Here is a 17,849-nt window from a genome sequence, read left to right as displayed (position 1 = left end):
TCTAGACGATCGATTAACCAAGCCTACATTAATTAGAAATTCATCAAGTCAAGAAGAATTATATTTCAACAAAGTACTTGTACGAAGTACTATTTTAACTTGAAAGTCCAGCTCGTGACAAATTACATACTTGACACTTGATTGAGATTTTTATTGCTTAACTTGATATCAAACTACTTGATAATATCTGGGTTTGATACGCACGAGTCGCACGCCATATATATTTCTGCAAGCTCTTCAAAGGATAAATATCTTGAGTTTGGCATCGATCTTCGAAGTTTCAATCAAGAAATGTCATATAAATGGAGCAAATGAAATGCCTTTTCATTATGAAATAGATAAATTCTTAGCTGAACCACGTGCGGATAGTTCTGACGATATTCTAAAATAATTGATAAATAATAACTTGATTTGACATTGAAACACTACTACTTGACTTGATTTCTAGTCAAACAAAGTCAAGTAACTTGAATATTGAATATAAACTCAAGTCGTGAATCTCTTGTAATAATATACAAATCCTTGAGTTTCTCGACCCTTTGCGAAATTAGAAAAACGGTGAGATATTAGTTAGTAGGAGAACATTTTATACGATTATAATAATAATAACAATAATAGTTTATTTGTATAAGGTATATTACATGAACAAATAAACATTTGATTACAAACAATTCATATCAAACCGTGAACGTGATGCCAGTAACTTTTAAAATCTTAAATGGGAACTGGGTTGAGTGACACCTGGAGTGGTAATTTGATTCAACTTTTGCCACGAGTGTTGAAGTTTGTGGTAAGACATGAAAAAGGACTTTCTAAACATTTTGCACCATCGTTGACAGCACCTATGCATTTCTTGCGTTTCCATAGAATAATAGTGGTGCAACAAGTAAGGAAAGTTCAACTCCTCTCACGAGTGTGAAAGTTAGTAGAACAAGCTTGAAAAGCGAGTGGTGCAAACACACGAGTGAAAAAAAGGACATTTCCTACTACTGCTATGATGAGAAGCGTATTCTCATAGCTTACTGAATTCCGAAACTATGTAGTGCTCATACTGTGAGAAATAATATTCCTCACAGCACTTTGCCCATACCATGCTTGATAGACAAATGAATTGGGCTTTTGAGAAGTTGTTTCTATGGACACGCAAGAAATGCATAGGTCGTCAACGAGGGCCATTGTGAATGGAAACAGGTACATTTCTTGAATAATTTAAATTTGTGCAGTTGTAGGAAAAGTATAGTGGGCAACATGTCAAGAAAGTCTTTTTCACAGAGGTTGTTTGCGGCACTCGTCCAGACTCGTGTCACAAACAATACATGTTAATGTACCTGATCCGATTTAAAATGGCCTTGGTTGACCAATTTCATTGGTCTATCATGCGAGCTGTGGGCAAAGTGCCGTGAGGATTAATATTTCTCACAGTATGAGCAATACATAGTTCTGAAATTCAGTAAGCTATTAAGAATACGCTAATTTTCATAGCAGTTGTAGGAAAACGACTTTGCAGAATTTCATTGGTCTATCAAGCGAGGTGTGGGCAAAGTGCAGTGCGAAATAATATTTCTCACAGTATGAGCAATACATAGTTTTGAAATTCATTAAGTTATGAAGAATCCCTAATTTTCATAGCAGTTGTAGGAAAACGACTTTGCAAAAGCCCAATTTCATTGGTCCATCAAGCGAGGTGTGAGCAAAGTGCCGTGAGGAATAATATTTTCACAGTATGAGCAAACCATAGTATTGAATTGCAGTAATGTATGAAATATAGGCTACTTTTCAGTTGTAGGAAAAATAATGTTCAGAATGAGTGCGGCCATCGTCTGTCAAAGTTTATCATAGACCTCGTAGAACACCCTGTATAAATTATCCCAATCGTCTTCTCCTCGCCGTCTTCCAATCCGGCCATTTCCACATCCACTGTATCGGCCGTCCGTCCGTCCAAAATACCATTACCGATACCGCCGCCATCATTGAATTATGACATGTTTGTCGCGCGCCAAGCCAAGGTCTCCCAAACTGCAAGCAGCGCGCTCGCAGCGTGCAACTAATCCAACTACACGTACAACAGTCCTACGATAAACCGCCGTAGGACGTCGAATCCAATTGTGGCCGTTCTCCATATGTCTGAAATTCAATTTCCCCATCATCGCGAATAAATTTCCCATTCATCTGGAAATAATGCGATCGCAAATCTGTTTGCACGTGAACGCTGAAACCTGACGTGAGGAATAAACGTTCTCAATGTTCGGGTTCATTGTGTTCCCTTCGGTCAGGAGATGGATGGAGGTTGTTCGGGAGTGGGCTTTTCGGGCGGCTCGTGAATTTTGCTTTGAGATCCGGGGGGCGCGAGGGGAGATGGCTCGGGGCGCTTTTGGGGATTTGTTTCGGAGTTGAAAAGGATGTTTTGATCATCAGTTGCTGGATTTTTATCTTTTCGGATGTCAACTGGATTTTTAGGAGTGAGGACTGTGGACGAATCTCTTTATATGTAATTTTCTTTTTCGGGGCTGTTATATTGTAAACGTTGGTATTAACTTTCATTCGTCAGTACTTGATCCTCATCTTCGTCCCCTATATCTTCATCACTACAAAAAAGAACTCATTTGAACTTTATTCTGGCCCAGATAATTAACAAATTGAAATAGTAGGTTATACCAAGTGTCAATAATGATAGTTATTATTCCCGAGTACTTGAGGAATCGTTGTGAAAAAATTGAGGAGATAATAGCGATTACTGGGAGAAGTATACTTTACTTTATCTAGGACTTATTCATTAGTTTGAGATCTTTCATGAACTAAATAACATTAAAATTTCCTACAGCCCTATTTCAAAACTAGGGATTCATCCAGCCAAGAAGCTTGACATTTTACCCAACTACTTGACTTGAAAATCTAGCTCGTGAAAAATTACATACTTGAGCTTGACTTGACTTGATTTTAGATATTTATTGCTTGACTTGATATCAACCTACTTGATATTACTTGAGCTTGATATGCACGCGTCGCACGGCATATATTTCTGCAATTTTGTGCGCGCTTAGACTAAATATGGGGATTCCTCCAGCGCCGAGAGACTGAAGCATTCTCCAGTGTGACTTTATTAGTAGTTTTCTCACATTTCTATGAAATCTATTGGTATATTTTGGTAGTTTCAGATATATCTTTCCAAACTTGGCCAAAATGGCCAAGGATTTTTTTATCAACGCCAGCATCAGCAGCTCCTTTTAAAAGACAATTCTCCAGAGCTGCTCTAACAGTTACAAAAACTTGCAATAGGTTAGGCGATAAATCTATGAGATGCCTCATGTGTCTTGGATCCTGGATGGAACATTATGAAATCAATCAAAGCCTGGAGGTTTCTCAATATTAAGAAATTTTTTCAATATTTTTTATTTTGTTATGATTTATAACTTAATTTATGTTTCTATTCCAAAAAAGTTGATATTTTCGGTTCTTTTATAGAATGAGTTTAATGGATAAAAGTGTTTTTTGATTTGACACTACACAATAAAACTGCTAAAAATCAAGTAGCTTTATATAATTCAAGTATTTGATAAATGAATACTCCACTTGACTTGAGATTGAAAAACTACTACTTGACATGAGCTTGACTTGAAATCAAGTCAAGCTCAAGATAAGTAGCTTGAAAATCGAGCCAAGCCGTGAATCCTTATTCAAAACTGTCACGAACAAGCTATTTTGACGAGTTATAGATGTATAAAAAGTATATCACATAACAAGAGTGGTAAGATGGATATTACGCACGACTAGAAAAAGTTGCGCACGTGCCGAAGCGGCGAGTGCGTAATTCTAGAAGTGCGTAATTGTCTTATAACTCGAGTTTTGTACTATACTTTTCCTACGATCGCAATCATTTCCATAAAAACTTAGGCAAATCAAAAAACTTGTGGAAAATCGCGACACAATTACAATAAATTCATTTCCGTGAAAAATACTGAAGGTTTTATATTATTGGCTATTCGCCATGTGATTTACTTCACAGAGGCTACCGTATTGGTTGTTTATTGTGCTTTTTGTTTACGGTAGGAAAATCGCACAGTTTTACGTCGCACTTTCTGTAGGGGGAGTATAAAAAATAATAAATAATTACCTAATTTTCTTACAATATCACAGGACGGATTTTATAGTATTCCCACCACGTTCGAAATACATTCTTTATAAAAAACCTCCACAAATCTTTGGTGACAAATCCTCGAACCCCTTCAATTATTAACCGATGCCTACCTACCAAGAAACATCGCCATCCTATGAAAAAAAAAGCGCCAAGAACAACCCTCACGTCTCGGGCATGTTTCGAGGGTAATCCACTACGTCTAAGGGCATTTCAATTATTCAAGATCGAATCCCTCTTTGTTTACGAAGACCCGCTGCAGTAGACGCAATGCGAAATCCACATCTTATCGGCCCCGCCGTTCAATTGAGCCGGCCATCCTCCGCCTGCTCACCTTTCTCATTTGCCGAAGCGCAACTATTTTCTCATCAGGAGCGCATTAAAACATTCATACCGGGTTCGTTTACTCCGCATCTAGGCAGGCCGTGTTTGTTTGGCCTTGACCGGTTCGTTGTTTCCTGCCAAGGCTAGCCGGACTCCTCGATTACCATAGAGAGATATCGAAGCGTACTTCCTCTTGTACATCTGAAAAAGGGTTCTGTTTGTTGAGGTAGACGATGGCTGGCCGGAGTGATGGCTGTTGTGTAGGAGATGTAGATGAGACGCGCACTTGAACAGCGAATGTTTGTAATATTACAGGCCGGGGTTGTGCCACTCATCTTGAACTCCTCTCGTTCCTTCGTATATAATGCGTTTCAGTTCATTACACGACCTATTACGTCATCTCTTAAATTAAACAGGCCATTGTTTCTGACGAATGTGCTCCGTTGAATTCGAATGAGTCTACAAGAAGCGGTTCATTGGGCGGAAAGGAATTTTTTTATGTATGCGTAGTGAAGTCCTTCGCAACGTTCGGTGATGTTACTACTTCCGTAACCGTTGTGATTTAGTTCCGCACTTTTGTTCTTACTTCTATAAGCTTATCTTTCAATATGCTGAAATGCTTTTTGGGAGTCACATTTTTGCGGTTCTTCATTTAATTGAAATTAAATTAGAGCAAAATTCATCTCTCTCTGGGGCATTATTTTAAGGTCTGCCAGAAACCAGTAATGACTGGTTGCCAGATTGACGAATAAGCTGGGTGGTCAGCCGTTGAAAGCGCAATTATTCCAATTTGACCATGGTTTTCCTTGATTTGTGACAAGGAGCATTGTCTTGGCAAAAAAGAATTTTTCTTGAAGTTTTTTCTCAATTTCTGCAGTCAATCGATTCGATATCCTTGTATTATATTCACTCTTGAAGATTTCACCTCGTTATTATAGTCAATGAACAATTCACCTTGCACGTCCCGAAAATAATGATGCCACAATCTTGCTAGCTGATGTTTGAAATTTTGGTCGCTTCGGGCGGCTTTCACTGATTGCTTTTCACTCAGCTCTCTTTATTTCAAGAGTGCAGTGTCGAATACATATTTCGTCCACTGTCACCTATAGATGCAAAAACACCGTTTGGAGTCGACGATGAGTTGATGCTCTTGATCAACGGTGAGCAAGCTCCACCCTTTTCAAGCAAAGCTTTCTCATGGGCAAATAAAATAGTGAATACACTGTCTTCTGATATCCTAAAGTCTATCGCTATCTCACAAAATTTCTATTTACGATCGCTCAAAGCATTTCATGGACTTCTATGATGTCCGCAGAATAATGAGTACCACAAATGAGATTTTTCATTTTGTGATTCAGCCTGCTCAATTTAGAAGAATAAAAACTTGACATTTAACTATTGTTTTTCGAAATATCCGAGCGAATCTAAGGATGATATATAAGATACATTTTAGATATTTGAAATGCTAAAAACTGGTGATTCTTTCTAAATCATTATGAACTATTGTTTCCATAAACTAAACACAACTTCATGTGTACGCCACTGGATTGCTATAACAAAAGTGTCTGTATAATGCTTTTATTTCAATGTCGTAGCAAAAACAAGATCGGAGATAAAGGCCAATGTCGAAATTGCCGCAATTTCAATTTTGGGTTATAACATAAAAAAAAAGAAGACAGAGAAATGCAATAATGAAGTTCTCAAAAAAAACTAAATAATAATAACCGCAGTGTGCTATTCCTTTTCCGCTATTTTTTTTGACCACCCTGTACAGGGTGTCCTATATTCGATGCTCACTGAGAGCATCTTGAGAACTATGAGACTATAAGATAAAATAATCTTCAAGGTCCCCCAATCTTTTTTTGTAATGATATGATATCAAAAATCATATCGTTAATATATTGCTTAGTTCTCTTGTTGCAGGGTGTTTCTGAAAAATGAGCGTTTAAATATTCTTGGTTTTTATTCGAGAAGTTCGTAAAATTCTAAAATGCTTTTTTCAGTAGGTTTCATGGATTACATGATATTCATTAGTGAGTTGGTGTTTCTTAAATGAGACACCCTATGGATGAATTGTTTACAATCAGGCAATAGACACAAAATGAACTGAATCTCAAAATAAAAGAAAAATATCAATTTAAGGTGTCCCAAGTAGAAAAACTCAATATCTTTGAAACGGATGACTTTGAAAAATCAATAACGAACGTTTTTCTAAGAATCGTTGAAAAGTAGATGGTGTCTCATTCAAAAAACATTACATTCGCTCTTATTCTCTGAAAGGGTGATTCATTTCCATGATCTGTTATGAGCATCATAGGAACCAAAAAAATCACTGAAAAAACGTTTTAGAATTTTTCGAATATCTCGAATAGAAGTCAAGACATTGCGAAATATTTGAACGATAATTTTTCAGCAACACCCTATAACTCGAGAACGAAGCAAAATATTTACGATTTGATTTCTGATAGTAGGTATATTATTTCGAAAAATAGATCGGGGGTCTTTGAAAATTTTTTCTATAAGTGTTATAGTTCGGGAGATGTTCTCAGTGAGCATCGAATTTGGTACATCCTGTAGATACGTGATGAAGATGTTAGTTCAAATTAGTTGTTCGCGCAAATTGTTAAGAAGAGTTTATTTGTTTGTCTCTACAGATGAAGTCGTAGGTACATTTCATTATATTTTCGGGATTAGAACCAAACATGTAACGCAGAATTGTAGTTCAGGGCGTAATTCAGTCGGAAATTGAAATTCGAGTCCCATAGCACGAAGAGGATGCATATTTGAATTGATGAATAATTAACAAAGCGTATAACACAACGAACTCTAACAAGAATCGGTTATGTCTCTCATATCGAAATTAATTGCCTCAGTCTCTTATTTCACTGAATGGGATAATGATAATTAGCACATTGTCTTAAGACTATTGACTTCGTTCCACCGCTATTAAGCAAGAACTGGTCTTGAATACTTCTTAGCCTAACGACGTGCTCTACTACGATTTGTGCAAATTTTCATGGCTTCCCCAAGCGTAACTGCTCGAATATTCCTCTCCTACAGACCGAATTAGGAGGTTTCGAAACAATAGTTCGCGGAATATGATGCTGATATTTTTTTTTCTCTTAGTCGGAAAATAACTTTTTTTTGAATAGGTTCAGCAAGCTGGAATGATGGGATCGAGGTCTTCGATGATGGAGCTTCACGAAGTATACGTTCCAATTAGTGATTGAAAAGATCCTATTCAATGTGGCTACTTGGCTTAGTTATGAAACGTTCAGATTTTCCTTTTGGAGTTGAAATATTCTTTTGTACAGCGACAGTGTTGTGACTTCTGGTCAGAAAGTATTCCAACGTGAAATGCATATAAAAATGAGGAAAGCACTCGCCTGAAATCAAGAGCTTTTGAACGCTCGTTTATTAATGCGCCCTAGGAGACCACAAAACTGTATATCATATGAATTTCTGTGGTCTGCAAAGATGCAATTTTCATTCAAAAGCTTTTTGTAGATATTATGCCAGAATTTTGTTTCTTAGATTTAATGACACGGTCAGAATGAAATTATGCATAAATCTTAAAATTGATGCTATTTGCGTACAGAATCTCAACTCGCTCGGTTGTTACGGAATTATTGAAACCTTTTTCGCTATTCTGATGGAATTTTCTATTCTAGTGTTCTATTATTTTATTGATTTGATGGCACTATAAACAGGTTTGTGATGATTATTTTATATTCACAAGTAAAATATCAACAAGATCTTATATTCTGGCATGAAATTATTGAGTATCGAGATTTTTATTTAATATAACCGAAAATAATAATTACGTTTGAATTTTCTATTGTTCTGATCACGTTATTGACCTAAAATTCTGAGAGAATCTCCAAATGGTTTGTTGATATAGGCAAAATCTCAACCCGATTGGATCTGCAATATTTAGTATTTATTATTTTATATCTAATGTTCTTCTTAAATTTTCCACAGTTTTGATGATGTGATCAGCTTGAAATTTCACACCGAGTTGGAAATCAGTATTTCATATAAACAACTAAAATCTAAAATCCTTGGAAGTTTTTGGGTCATTTTTGCGATATTCTTCGTAAGCTTTCTATGGTTCTGGTTGATATTTTAACATAAAACTAAGAACCTTTAGCATGAGTTTTAAAGTGGTATTTTAAATCAGCAGCCAAAATTTCAACTTCATTGGTTTAATGGTCATGAAAATATTATGCAATTTATCTGCCTAACTATGAGGAGAAAAATCGAATTGTAATATTCACGGAACTCCAAATCAGATTTTGCCGATTGACGAACTCAAGCGCGACATTCGAGTCCCAAACAAACCCTGAAAATGTCAAGTTACTGAGTTCTTCCATTCAAGAGTTGTCATATTCACGACAGATTTGATTTTGACCTCGAATTCGAAATGATTCATTCCGCTTAAAAAAAGAAAGACCCTAGATTGGAACCTTGCGGAACACCTTACACTACCTTGACCGATCAACATCAATGGTAATGCTACAAGTCAATCAATTTGTGATCCAACCACCATAACAAGATTCCCAAAATGAATTATGGAGAGACTCTGGCACATTTGTCTGAGTAAACGACTCCAACTCAAAAACCCTCATGGTTTTCCCACTTGACTCGCATCCGTTAAACATTTGCCCCTCCGATGCGCGTCACATATAAGCCTCTTGTAATGCAATGAAACTAACGATCAGTCTCGGAGACATCATCCCATTGTTACACCACTGATGCTCCGTTCGGGGGGCGTCACAATAAATTGGTCGAAAAATGAATGTGGTGTCACAACGCCGTAGGTAGTAATTGCCCGACGACGAGTATATGAAAATCTATCTCGACTTCCACGAAATTGCGTTGGGCTCCCCACAAGGCATATTTCTCCGGATTACAGCGCGGATGGGGTAAAAATAGAGATTTTTCTCGAGGACTCGGAGAAATGGGCCAGATTTGCGACGGTTCTCGATTTTTGGGGAGGAAATGCTGTTTTATTGTTCCGCTGGTTCAGGTGACGCTAAATGGCTGGTTTGTCCAATTTTTTCTTTCGTAGATGACGCTATTCGATGAAGAGGTGATGTTTCCATTGAAACAAGAGAGTAATTTGATGTAACCGTGATAAGAAAGGATGCGACTCGACAAGCTCCTCAAAATTCAAGCAGTTATCTCTTAAATTTTTTCTGGAGGAAACACACCAGTATTTCAAGACATCTCTGTTGATGCTAATCGAAGCTTTGCATGGGATTATTTTGATGAAAATTAAAGTTTTTGTGTGCTATTTCAAAATATCTGATCCCAACATCTGATTCAGACAATTATTATTCTGGCCAACTTTCATATCTTATTGACCGTCTCAGTTTCTAAAATTCTCATCTTCCTTTGAAGAAATCTAGTGTAAATATCTGTCTGCGATCGTAGATGGTGTCATACGAATTTCAGCTTTTCTTAAGAAGGAGGATACTGTTCGAACGATCAGTTCCAAAAATGGGTTATTTCACGCTACAGACCATCGATTTATATGAGGTTTTCACTTTTATTCATTTCAAAGAGTTCCTCATTGCGAAAAGTCCTTATAGTCCAAGAAAATGGCCAATGAAATACGAATTTTGAGGTTAAAACTTGAATTTTGGATATAAGTTACTTTCAAGCATCTAAAAACGAACTGTGAAAGGTTTTTTTAAATTCACCCCCGGGAAGGGGTGAAAAAAAATAAAAAAAGGGGTTTTTTTGAAATTTTGGGGAAATGGTAAGTGTTAGAAAAAAAAGTTTCGAATAAAAGTTGTAGAGCGTAAAATTTTACATAAAAATGTTCCCACAACTTTTTTTCCTAAAATTGAAATTAACTGAGATATGGTAGCTAGAAGCTAGGGGATGATAACAGGAACTTTAAAAAATCATAAGTTGTTGAAAAATTGAAAAAACTCATAATTTTTTTTTTTAAATTACTTATATGATTATAAACTTTAATTCTAGAGAAAAATTTTTTTTTTTTAATTGTTTATAAAAAAGTTATAACAATTTAAAATTTTTATTTTCAAATTAAATCAACTTTAACTGATGAAAATATATATATATTTTTTTTAATAGATTAATATTTTAAGAAATTGACCATACGCGTTGAAATTTAATTTTTACCTGTTCTTTTCAAGCAGATATAAAATAATTTACCTGGTTAAAGATATTGTGTGGCGGCCATTTGCTTTCACTACCGACTTCGGTACCTCATGCGCATGCGTCAGTTGTTCTCTATGCGCCAGTTGTTCTCTGTGTGTTTACAATATTCTCCATTTGTTTTGAGTGAATTGATCTCTGTGTGTTTACAATATTCTCCATTTGTTTTGAGTGAATTGATCTCTGTGTGTTTACAATATTCTCCATTTGTTTTGAGTGAATTGATTAGTGCTGTTAATTTGGAAAAGGTAATTATTTAAGTGATGTTCAATTTTATATTGAGAAACCGCATGGTCAAAACATAAACACATGCTTTTTATTTACTTTGTTATAAAAATCACCATCAATCATTTTATATTATTTAATTTTTTAAATACTATTGTTGAAGTATCTACCTAGATTAGTTGATAATGAATTAATTTTGTACTTTTCTTGTTTATATAGGTTGAAATTTCAACATGGATCAACAAGCATTATGCAGTATTTGTGACACAGTTTTGATCAATGACACCGACACTGTTGTTTCAGTGAAAGAGAGAGGATTAAAAAAGTTGATTGAGAAAAGCATTGAGAAGGAAGACAGAAAAAGCGAGTTATGGCTCGGAAAGATTGAAGTAAGTTTTCATGAAAAATGTAGGAAGTCGTATCCTATGTCTACCTCTTCAATTAAGAGAAAATCAAAATTATCTACTGATCCATCTTCATCACATTTTACATCATCTGTAGTTGGACCAAGTATACTACCAGCGTCAACTTCAACAAATTTGAATTTTGATTTTGTAAATCTATGTTTTTTTTGTAAAATGTCATTGGATCGCAAACATAAACGGGTCCATTTGATAGCTAATAAGTACACACAAGACCAGATACTGGATATTGCCAGGAGGCAAAATGATGAGTTTAGTACTGAATTGATTAAACGCATTAAAGACATCAACCTAGTTGACTGTAAAGCTAGTTATCATCATAAATGCTACGTGAATTTTAATAAGCTCGTGAAGGAACCAAAAATCTCTACCCTTAAAGAACAAACAGCTAGGATTTTTAATCAAATTTGCAAACACATTGAAGAAAGCTGTCAGTATACATTTAGTTTGCGGGAACTAAAAGATATCATGGGAGATGATCCCTTGAGTCACTTTGTTTTATTTCGAATGTTGAAAGAAAAATATAAAGATGATATCTTCATATCTCATCATCGAGGTAAGGAACCAATGATCTATTATAAAACATTCGATATTTCTAAAATTTGTAGCGATTGGTTCACTGGTGATGGCGATGAAATGGATGATTTACAAAAGCAAACAATTTTGAATGTCGCTGTCAAAATACTCCGTAATGAAATTATTAAACACGATTATCGTAATACATCGTACCCTCCTGCGTCCAGTTTTCTTGACGATGTTGTGTCATCAATTCCGCCATTATTAACTTCGTTCCTTGGAAATTTACTATGCAAGGATAACAGTGACCAATACAGTGATAATTTTATTGTTAGAGATTCAATAGCACATTCCATCGTCAGTTATTTACGTCCCAAACAATTTATATCATCTCTCCAATTGGCAGTTGGTTCATATGTCCACAGAAAAACTGGTTCCAGACTAATTGTTGATCTGTTGAGCAAATTAGGTGTTTGTGCCTCATATTATCACATTCAGTTGCATGAAGCTTGTACAGTTATTAATCCTCCAGCTCTTAAAATTAATAGTGATAAGCCATTTGCACAATTTGTGTTTGATAATACTGATCACAATGCTAAAACATTAGATGGTAAAGAGACTTTTCATTGCCTTGGTGGAATAGTAGCGTATACGCCTGAATCGTCTATAAGCTTCGAAGAAAATATTGTTAAATTTAAGAAAATGCCAAAACCTCAGGAATTAGTATCAAAACACGTTATTCCCCAATTACCTTACGGGTCTTTTAACACTAAGGCTCTACAATCACTAGAATTCATTGCGATAAAAAACATTCCAGTGAGAAAATCACCTGTGATATCAACTTATTATTCTGCGTATCTTTGGGCCAAGTTCTTCGAGGTTAAAAACGTACCATCTTGGAAAGGATATATGGAAGTTTTGTCTTCCGGGATTCCTTATACAATGTCGCAAATTGTTTGCTTACCATTTATAAATGGACCACCGTCAAATTTGACGACATTAAATAGTTCTTTACACTATGCAGCAGCTGAAACTCGTAAATTAAATAGACAGACATGTTTTGTCACATATGACCAGCCATTATATGCTAAAGCTCTTTCGATAGTACAAGAATCGAATAGTGAAGAATTAAAAAATGTTGTCGTTCGTCTTGGTGGCTTCCACCTGTTAATGTCATACCTGGGAGCAATCGGTTACATTATGTCTGAGAGTGGAATTGAAGATTTATGGACAACAGTCTATGCAGGTGATTCTGTAAAGAAAATGTTAACTGGTCATGCTTATGCTAGAGCGTTGCGAGCTCATATCATGTCGTTCACCGCACTTGGTATTATAATTTGTAGAAGCTTGAAACCTTCGGATGAATTCCAAGATTCTATTAAAAAGTTTTTCGGTACGTGGGATTCAGAACCTCCACTTCTAACAGATTGTGATGACGAACCAGTAATAACTGATATGTGCGAAAGATTTGTACAGCAACTGGCAGTGATGGAAAAAAATGGTCCAACATCTAAATTATGGATCCAGTATTTCAAAAGCATTATTATTGCATTGCAATTTTTAGAAGCGGAACGATTAGGCAATTGGGAACTACACTTACAAAGCGTCAAAGAGATGTTACCATTCTTCCATGCAAGTGGACATTATCCATATGCGAAATACGCTCAAATTTATTTGCAACAAATGGCTGACCTCGAGTTAATTATGGATCCAGGAGAATATGACGAATTCACGAAGGAAGGTTTTTTTACAATTCGTAGATCCGAAAAAGCATGGGCTGGAATTTGGTCAGACATGGTTATTGAACAGACCCTCAATCGTTTCTTCGGTACTGACTTGAAGCATGGAAGAGGTGTTACTTCCAGTGTTGTAACAAGATATTTAGTAGCAATGCCATCAGCATTCAATATCATGGAATGTTTAGAGACATATTGCAAGATTGAATCAAGCAACAGTGAACAACATGTTGATATTTCAAGAAGTAGAATCACAAAAGATGAAGTAGGAATTAAAAAATTTTTGTTTTGGCTTGATGAAAGAAATCCATTTGAGGTTAGAACTTCATTAGTATCACTCTCTACTGGAATCATAGGTGGACCAACAATTAATTGTCATAATGCAGTAGAAGTTGGATTGCAAGGTATAGCTACCATGGTTGGTAAAAATATTGATAACGTTTCTTTGTCTAACGCGTTCAAAGTGAAAACACTTGCAAATGCGAAAAGTGGTATGCATATTGGCGATGATTTTGTTGCTGTCGACTCATTCTTGTTAATTCAGAGAATATCAGTATTTTTTCATGGCAATGTTGAAGAAACACGCAATGTATTGAAGTACGAGTTGTCACCGTTTCCTCTGAGCTTATTCGACGAACATGGATTAATGAGAAAAACACCAAAATCAGAATTGTATAACGTTTTCCAGCCATACATTCAATCGCCTGCCTTAATATCTGGATCTGGATCAATTTTTGTAATTGATGGTGGCTGGCTTCTGCATAGCTATGTTTGGCCGCATGGAAAGAAATACTCAGACATTTGTAACCTTTACTACTCTTATCTTATTAAACATTTTGGATCTAACGTGACAGTCATATTCGATGGCTACTCGAAGGAAACAATAGGAATTAAGTCCTACGAAAGATATCGCAGAAAAGAAAAATGTGTTGCTGCAGATGTTGAGATTTCTGAAGATAATCTCGTGACCTTGACCCAAAAGAAGTTCCTGTCCAATATTGCAAATAAGAAACAATTTGTAAACTTACTGAGTAATAATCTTCAAAACCGTGGTATTAGCACGAATATAGCTTCAGAAGACGCGGATCTTTTAATTGTCAAAACTGCAATCGATTTAAAAAGAAGAAGAAATCAATCCGTGACGATAGTTGGTAATGATATTGACTTACTTATCATTTTGATTTCACTTGTCTCTGACGAAGAGGTAATATACTTTTATAAAATGACACCAGGAAAACAAGCTAATGTTATTTATTCTACGGAATACGATAAAAATTTGAAGCCTTTTTTGCTTTTTGCGCATGCATTTGCAGGTTGCGACACTACAAGTGCAATTTTTAAAAAAGGAAAAAAAAGTATAATATCTTTATTGAAAAAAAAACCTGATTTGCAAGCTCTAATTTCTGTTTTCTATGAGTCTAATCGTTCAATTGAGGAATTATACGCAGTATCTGAAAAAATTATATTCCATCTCTATGGTCAAAGTATTACAGATGAACTGACACTTGGTGAATTAAGATATAGGATATTTTCATTATCGGCTGCTGCTTTTAAAAAAGAAGTTATCTTAGCTTCTTTACCACCGACTGAATCAGCCCTACGAGAACATACAAAACGAGTGTATTATCAAATTCAACAGTGGTTAGGCAACAATCTAAATCCGGACGATTGGGGTTGGAGAAGAACCTTATTTATGATGATACCTATCATGTCAAACGCGGAACCAGCACCAAAGGAGTTAATAGATAAAGTAAGTTACAATTCACACCAACTTATCTTATTTTAGTGTTATCCAATAGTAATAATAAATTATTCATTTTGCATTTTATTTTAACAGGTTTCTTGTAGCTGTAAAACGAATTGTTTATCAGCTCGATGTGGTTGCAAAAAAAGTGGTTTAAAATGCAATAAATTTTGTAAAAGTTGCCAAGGCCAAAGCTGTGATAACGCTTCTGCAAGATCGTTTAATCTTGAGGATGATGAAAATGAAGATAAAGAAGATGAAGAAAGAGATGATAGTGATGATGAAAATGATGATGATGGAAATGTTTATGAGGATGAAAATGATGGTGAAGAAGAAACTACTGTCGAAGACGGAGAACAAGAAAATGAAGCTATATGTACAGGACGTAAAACTGTTAAAAACACTCGTTCAAAAGTATCCACACAAAAGGTATAATATCAATCAAATAAAATTCTTCTTTAGTTAATTTTTACGCTATGGACGATAATTTTTTTCTTGTATTCTTCACAGATTTTTTGTGGTTGTAGAACCAATTGTGCATCAGCAAGATGTAGTTGTAGAAAAAGTTCTCTCAAATGTAATGAATTATGCAAGTTTTGTCATGGTGATACATGCAATAACAGTATAAATGCAGGCGTTGATACCAATGAAGATAGTGAATATGAGACACATACAAAAGCTAACGATAAAGACGAAGAAACACCTACTGAAGAAGAAAACGAAGGAAGCTCAACTGTTAGAGACAGCAGTCCACTTGATGAAATTTATATTAACTTTGAAAAATTTTAATATAATTTTTGGAATTGCAAAATCTATATTTTTTTATTTATTATATAATTAGAGAATCAATTACTCTTAGGAAGTTTCTTCAAATTTTTTTAATTGTAATACAATTTTGTAATCTATTAAAAAAAAAATATATATTTTCATCAGTTAAAGTTGATTTAATTTGAAAATAAAAATTTTAAATTGTTATAACTTTTTTATAAACAATTAAAAAAAAAATTTTTCTCTAGAATTACAGTTTATAATCATATAAGTAATTTTTTTTCTGTCTTCTTTTTCTGTCTTCTTTCTCAATGCTTTTCTCAATCAACTTTTTTAATCCTCTCTCTTTCACTGAAACAACAGTGTCGGTGTCATTGATCAAAACTGTGTCACAAATACTGCATAATGCTTGTTGATCCATGTTGAAATTTCAACCTATATAAACAAGAAAAGTACAAAATTAATTCATTATCAACTAATCTAGGTAGATACTTCAACAATAGTATTTAAAAAATTAAATAATATAAAATGATTGATGGTGATTTTTATAACAAAGTAAATAAAAAGCATGTGTTTATGTTTTGACCATGCGGTTTCTCAATATAAAATTGAACATCACTTAAATAATTACCTTTTCCAAATTAACAGCAGTAATCAATTCACTCAAAACAAATGGAGAATATTGTAAACACACAGAGAACAACTGGCGCATTGAGAACAACTGACGCATACGCATGAGGTACCGAAGTCGGTAGTGAAAGCAAATGGCCGCCACACAATATCTTTAACCAGGTAAATTATTTTATATCTGCTTGAAAAGAACAGGTAAAAATTAAATTTCAACGCGTTTGGTCAATTTCTTAAAATATTAATCTATTAAAAAAAATATATATATATTTTCATCAGTTAAAGTTGATTTAATTTGAAAATAAAAATTTTAAATTGTTATAACTTTTTTATAAACAATTAAAAAAAAAAAATTTTTCTCTAGAATTAAAGTTTATAATCATATAAGTAATTTAAAAAAAAAAATTATGAGTTTTTTCAATTTTTCAACAACTTATGATTTTTTAAAGTTCCTGTTATCATCCCCTAGCTTCTAGCTACCATATCTCAGTTAATTTCAATTTTAGGAAAAAAAGTTGTGGGAACATTTTTATGTAAAATTTTACGCTCTACAACTTTTATTCGAAACTTTTTTTTCTAACACTTACCATTTCCCCAAAATTTCAAAAAAACCCCTTTTTTTATTTTTTTTCACCCCTTCCCGGGGGTGAATTTAAAAAAACCTTTCACAGTTCGTTTTTAGATGCTTCAAAGTAACTTATATCCAAAATTCAAGTTTTAACCTCAAAATTCGTATTTCATTGGCCATTTTCTTGGACTATTATTCATTAATTTTTTTTGGAATGGGAAAAAAACATCAGATAACATTTTATCGAAGGATAAATATATGCATGATAAAAATTTTCGAACAAACTTATTTTTTAATGAATTTCCGCATAAAAATATTATACAAAACGTTTTGTCAAAGGCTGAAAAACGCACGGTTCTTCTAATATTAAAAATAGAGATGTAAAAACGTATTTTGAATTATGGAAGGAAGGTACGGTAAATCAGAGGAATTCTAAAGAGTAGTGGGATCTCAAAAACAATGAAGAGATTAATATATAGTGTATTACACCCATCTGAGTTTAATGAAATTTGGTATTCATAGTAAGATTTGGTCGTAAATGATTTCATTATTTTCAAGTAGAACGTCTTGCTCCTGCTCAGAAGAGTACTGGAATTAA

The 17,849-nt window shown here is 34.5% G+C and overlaps 2 protein-coding genes across 9 annotated transcripts in view; one reads left to right on the top strand and one right to left on the bottom strand.

Annotated features, from left to right (window-relative positions):
- The window catches only part of LOC123681141 (polypyrimidine tract-binding protein 1), a 592,501-nt gene that overhangs the window by 172,280 nt on the left and 402,372 nt on the right, over positions 1-17,849 (bottom strand). The gene's annotated exons all lie outside the window — the stretch shown is intronic.
- Positions 11,091-16,235, top strand: LOC123681140. Of its 2 annotated transcripts, none has more exons than XM_045619361.1 (3): positions 11,091-15,294; positions 15,382-15,717; positions 15,799-16,235. In XM_045619361.1, exons 1-3 carry the CDS (start codon positions 11,104-11,106, stop codon positions 16,075-16,077), a joined length of 4,806 nt encoding a protein of 1,601 aa, XP_045475317.1. In that variant the 5' UTR covers positions 11,091-11,103; the 3' UTR covers positions 16,078-16,235. The 2 variants fall into 2 exon arrangements, with proteins under 2 accessions (XP_045475317.1, XP_045475318.1); XM_045619362.1 differs by having other exon boundaries at positions 15,816-15,993.

Source organism: Harmonia axyridis, chromosome 5, assembly GCF_914767665.1.
Source record: "Harmonia axyridis chromosome 5, icHarAxyr1.1, whole genome shotgun sequence".
NCBI lineage: Eukaryota > Metazoa > Arthropoda > Insecta > Coleoptera > Coccinellidae > Harmonia > Harmonia axyridis.
Note: the sequence above shows the minus strand (reverse complement) of the source record. Positions and strands in the feature narration are given on the sequence as shown.